The sequence below is a fragment of the Myotis davidii genome, unplaced genomic scaffold, assembly GCF_000327345.1.
Source record: "Myotis davidii unplaced genomic scaffold, ASM32734v1 scaffold2777, whole genome shotgun sequence".
Lineage (NCBI taxonomy): Eukaryota > Metazoa > Chordata > Mammalia > Chiroptera > Vespertilionidae > Myotis > Myotis davidii.
The window spans coordinates 82925-88505 of NW_006288728.1; the positions used below are offsets into that span (position 1 = coordinate 82925).

General features: G+C 55.8%; 2 protein-coding genes across 2 annotated transcripts in view; both read right to left on the reverse strand.

The window, feature by feature from the left end:
• Positions 1 to 691, reverse strand: part of LOC107182667 (leukocyte-associated immunoglobulin-like receptor 2) — a 15105-nt gene extending 14414 nt beyond the window's left edge. The window contains exons 1-2 of the mRNA XM_015562091.1: positions 469 to 691; positions 46 to 81 (exon numbers count right to left, since the gene is read on the reverse strand). Coding sequence (XP_015417577.1) covers positions 46 to 81; positions 469 to 601 — 169 coding nt within the window. The 5' untranslated portion in view covers positions 602 to 691. The remainder of the gene's footprint in view (positions 1 to 45; positions 82 to 468) is intronic.
• Positions 692 to 2788: 2097 nt separating this feature from the next.
• Positions 2789 to 5581, reverse strand: part of LOC102754622 (leukocyte-associated immunoglobulin-like receptor 2) — a 24420-nt gene continuing 21627 nt past the window's right edge. The window contains exons 3-4 of the mRNA XM_006760888.2: positions 4151 to 4474; positions 2789 to 3159 (exon numbers count right to left, since the gene is read on the reverse strand). Of these exons, the coding sequence (XP_006760951.1) occupies positions 3068 to 3159; positions 4151 to 4474 (416 nt within the window). The 3' untranslated portion in view covers positions 2789 to 3067. The remainder of the gene's footprint in view (positions 3160 to 4150; positions 4475 to 5581) is intronic.

The following is a 5581-nucleotide window of genomic DNA, read 5'->3' on the forward strand; positions in this document are numbered from 1 at the left end:
CTTGGGGTGGAGGTGGGGATGAGGGGTGGAGCAGGAGTGACTCACCCTCCTGCGTGTGGATCACCTGGCCCAGGCAGAGCCCTGCAAGGGAAGCCCCAGTGAGACCGGTGTCCACTGCCAGGCTGATGTCCTTAAACGGGGTCAAGGACTGCATTTCCCACTGCCTCCAACCCCCCCGTCAACATGGCTCCCATGGGGTAGCTCTCTCCCCTACAGCAGGTTCCAGACAGGTTCCCAGGAGGCCTCCCCACCAGAGTACCTCCCTTGGCCATGTTTGTGTCTGACCTGTTCCCTTCCCAGTGTCTAGAACAGCCAGGTCCCTCCCCTGGAGCTGGGGCCCAGGTGACACAAAGGAAGCAGGACCAGCAGGCTGAGTGGGCTCCCAAGGCTGGGTGGAGGTGGGGCCTGAGTGCCCCCCACAGTTCCGCCCCTCTGCCCTGTGGCCCTCCCACCTGCGTTCTGACTCACCCAGGCCCAGGAGGGTGGTGAGATGGGGGGACATGAGCGCCAGCCTCTCAACCGCTTCTCTGCCCTTGTCCCGGGTGAGGCAAGGCAGGGCTCGGCCAGTCAGGAAGTGTGCTGGGGCCAAGTCAGGGCTCATTTCCGTGGTCTGTCAGGAAGGGAGTGTGGCTGCTCCCAGATCCATGTTCCCCAATTTGGAGAAGCTGAGAGGCTGTGGTTTCCGGGAGGCATTGCTAGTGAGATGTTTCCTCACCAGGGTGAGGCTGTGCCCAGATGAAAGCCACATAGAAGTAATTCATCATTGACAGACACAGACGACAGTAGGATGGATGGATAGATGACACGTAGATACTCAGACACATAGATATCTAGCAACACAGATACACAAAGGGATATGGACATAGCTAGATACATAGATGCATTGATGGATATCGAGACAGTCACATAGACGCTTAGAGACATCGATACATAGACAGATACTAACATACATAGATATATAGACGCTTAGACACATAGAGTTGAATTGATAATTAATTACATAGATGGATACACAGAGACATAGATAATTAGATAGATACATAGTTACATTGATACATAGATAGATACATATATACATAGATAGTTACATATATAGATGGATACATAGATAAATACCTAGTTATATAGATAGATGGATACAATGGTAGATACATAGAAATGTTTCTAGACAATATGACATGGAAACTTCCTGGCTTGTCATCTGGTCCTCACAGGCTGGCTCTCCCCAAACACACACTTCCTCATGCAAATGCTTCAGTTTCTCACCTACAAATGGAAAAACCATAAAACTCTTCTGACACCTCCATGTTATTCCAGGCAGAGCACAGAGCAGAAGGGGGACACTGGAAGGACTCAGCCTGCCCCCCGCCACCCCCCACCTCATGCTCTGCCCGGCAGGCAGCATCCAGCTCAGGCTCCATACCCATGTCTCTAGGCCCCTCTGGGCCCTGTAACCCTGGGCTGCAATCTGCACACTCCCCCGCCTCCCTGCCTCTGGCTATTTCTAAACTGAAAGCCCTTGAGTCCATTGAAGTAAATGCACTAAAGAAAGAGTCAAGTTGGTGGGCGGGGCTTCTGGGAAGGTTGAGTTTGCACAGAAGGGTCTTGGCTGGTGGCTGGATTCCCTTCTGGGCTCTGATAGGCCTTCCTGCATCCATTTAGGGCACAGAACAGGGACACTGTCCTAGGGAAGGTGGTCCCATAGCCTCCCCCTTCACAACACTGAGGTGCATCCTTGTGACCTCCCAGGGGAGGGGCCACCCCAGGAGGAGGAGACAGAGGAGAGTCAGGACCTGGAGGGAAAGGCCTGAGACTCCTCAGCTCCCAGCCCAGGGATGGCTGCAGAGGCTGCAGCCCCAGGCAGGCCCCAGGCAGAGCTGGGCCATCAGGCGGGCAAAGGAGGGTGAGTGGAGGATGGAAAACTTCTCTAATAGTGTCAACAATACAGACAAGATCAGCAGAAGGGGAATAGGAAATTTATACTATCCAGTGGCATTTCGTCCATTCACCATCTTGTGAGCCATTGCATCTCCTTCATTTTAAATTAATTTCATCACGCCCATCCCCCATAAGAAATGCAGTGCCCATTGTATCCGTGCAGATCTATCACAGACACAGGACCAAAAGGCGTGTATGTACAGAGAGATGTCTGGGGCAGGATTGGCTCACACAATCCAGGAGTCTGGCAAGTGCAAAAGCTGCAGGGAGGGCTGGCGGCTGGAGACCAGGGGAGCTGCTGCAGCAGCTCAAGCCCCCAGGGAGCCTGCCCCCAGCATCCAGGGTCAGTCCTGTTCTCTTCAGTCGATGTGAGGAGGCCCACCCACCTGATGGAGGGCAGTTTGCTTCCCTCCCATGTCTTAGCGGCCCTAGGTGGCCGGGCTGGGGATCATGGTGATACGCTGAACAGCAAGCCCAGGTTTGTTCCGCCCCAGATTGAATCTAATGACCCTGAATAATGAAATCTTGCACCACAAGATGGAAGCAAAAGCATGGAAACTTTATTGCAAGCAGATTCAGACTCCCACGTGGGAAGAGGCTCAGTCATGGTCGCCACTGAAGCCTGTGGCCTAGGGGTACATATTTGCTACAAACCTGCTCTCTGTCTCCCCCTGTGGCCACCTGATGGATTCTCTCAGTTGTTCTTGCCCAGAAGCAGACCTGAACCTCCCTGGTTCCTGTGCCTCAGCTCACCGTCGTGTTGCAGACCCTCCCTAGTTTCATGTGTCTCCCCTCCGAGTCTAAAATCATCCTGTTATTTCTGCGGGGTTGGCGTCCGTTGTTAGGCCATGTCAGCCCTGCCTCCATTCCACCTGCCATGGTTTCCAAAGGGGCACTGCCCTCTCTGCCTGCCTGTCAATCAAGATGACTCCTCTCCCTGGTCCTGGGAAGATGAGGGGTTAAGGTGGACCCTGCTAACCCACGTGGGCCAGGGTTCTCTTGTCCTTGAACAACAGCAGGCAGGGCTCTGGGAGCTCCCTGCTGGGTGCCTGGGGGCCCCTCTCTCTGGGGGGCTCCCTTGTGTATATTCCTGTGGTCCCTGTGGGGCCCTGCACTGGCTGAGCCCAGCTTACACCAGAATCGCCAGCAGGATCAGCCAGACCAGGCCCATCAGGCCGAAGCGGATGCTGTTCTCCACCGTGTAATCCCGGGAGGCGGGGCCTGGAAGCAGAGGGCAGGGGTCACTGACAGGTGGACATGACCCAGCCAGATTGTGACCTCTGAGGCAGAAGCCCACTGCCCAGGGGAGCTCGAGGAGGGGACGCCACAGGTAGAAGTCCCTCCTCCCTAGCCCAGGCTCTGGAATGGGGAGCAGAGGTCTCCAGGAGCTCCTGTGAAGGGGGTGGGGTAAGCACTGAGCCCAACTTCCTCTCTGTCTGCCCCACTCACCTGGTCTTTCCGCTCCCACAGCGCCCTCACCTGGCCTCTTTCTCTGCACCTCTCAGTAGAGAGAACGCTCCGACACCCCCCGCCCCCCAAAAAGGGCACAAGGAGACGGGGTACCCCGGGTGGCACACTCTCTGCTTCCACTTCTCTGCGGGGCTGGTCACCCCTCAGAACATCCCACCACCCTCCCTACATTAGCACAGAGCAGCTGGTCCTGGCCCATGGACACACAGGGTGGGAGCCCCTGACCCAGCCACAGGGTCACAGGGACTGGACTCTGAGCTCACATCACCCAGACACTGTGCCACCCACAGTCCCCTCCCCTGGGCAGGGAGGATTAACTGGGTGGACACCCCCAGGACTGGTGGATGGGGGTCATCACAGGGCATGTGCTCCCACCCATGGATGTCTGAGTCACAGCAGGATGAAGAGAGTGGAGAGAGAAGAGACTCAGCTTTCAAGGAAGGATTCTCCCTCCCTCCCTCCCTCTCTCCCTCTCTTCTTTTAACCTACCACCAAAAAGCAGCAGCAAACCTCCCTTCTATCCTTCTTTAAATTCAAAAAACACTTGCAGATCCAAATAATCACTTCTTTACTTTTCATTTAATAAACCAGGAACCAGGAAACCAGTCTCTTATCTGCCACTAATAGTTGGTTATCTTTTTAATGTTTGTGTCTCATTTCCCCAATTGAGTAATATGCTTCTGGCAGGAGGACAGGGAGCTGAGGACAGAGACGGGGCTGGGAACAGGGCCCTGGGACCCACCTGAGTGCAGAGTGGAGAAGTCCTCCTCTGTCACCTTCAGCTCCAGGGGCTCACTGGGCTGAGATGGCCTCTCATCCACCTGTTCATAGAGGCAGCGGTAACTCCCTGCAGTCACATCACTCACCACTGGAATGTGGAATCTGGCCTCTGTCACAGACAGACCATCTTGAGATACACCTTTGTGATAAAGGAAGACGCGTCTTCCTTCCTTCTCCAGGTGGTAGAACTCAGCCCAAGCTGGGCCCTGGCACACGAAGGTCACAGGCCGTCCCCGGGGGACCACAGGGCCTGGCTGGACCTTGAGGGAGGGTTTGGGCAGGGGCCCTGGGAGGAAGCAGAGCAGGATCTCAGGCTCCATCATGAAAAAATCACAACTTCACACCTCCCAGGTTTTAAGCGTGTAGCTCAATGGTTCTTAGCAAACGCACAGAGCTGTGCAACCCTCCCCACAGCCAAATTCTAGACCATGTGCACCATCCAATCCCCAAGAGACCACCCATCTAAACCCTATGGGGATTCAGTTCTCATCAATCCAATGACTTCTCCACATGACACAAGTTCTGGTGACATCCTGGGCTCTTCTCAGGGGGACATGGGAGGAGTCAGAGCAGCCTGGGGACCCAGACACATCCCCCTCCCCACGGCCACTCTCCAGGGGGGCAGACAGGGCTGGGAGGGAGGCAGAGGGTGAGGATGAGCAGGTCCCTTGGGGGACAGGGACACTGGAGTGGGAGAGGGTGGGAATGACCTGGCTGGGTCTGCAGGCAGCTGGGGGACATTGTGGGGTCCATAGGGGCCTCTAGGGCCCCATGGAAATGATAGTGGCTGGGGGAGGGGAAAACCAGCCCAGACCTGCTCACAGAACCCCAGTGTGTGAGGTCCCCGGACTCCTAGCACGTCCTCTGAGCAGCCCTCACTCAGGTTCACTCCGCCATTCTGGCAACCATCTCAGCCCATTTCCACTTCCTTGTGATTGAGTCTCCTGACACCCCAAGTGTCTAAACTGGGCTGGGCAAGGGAAGAGAGGGCTCTAGCTGTGAAACAGGAAGAAGGCATACAAGTTACCCAATCCTGATAGAGGCAGAGCTGGCTGAGCCCCAGAACTCATTCCCTGGGTCAGTCGTCCCATCATTCCTTCAGCCACAGCTTAGCTCATATCTCTCCCTTTACAGTTGCCTCCTTGTGCCACTGGCTCCACAAATAGGAGAAAAACAGGAGGGTCCCTGCCTTCTTGGGGGAAGGGTAGAGGGAGCACAGGGTGCGGGGGGAGTGTGCAAACCATAGCCACGCGCTGTGATACTCGCCCAGGGCTGAGTGTGGGAGGCTCAGGGTGAGTGTGGGAGGCTCAGGGTGAGTGTGGGAGGCTCAGGGCTGAGTGGGGGAGGCTCAGGGTGAGTTTGGAGGCTCAGGGTGTGTGTGGGAGGCTCAGGG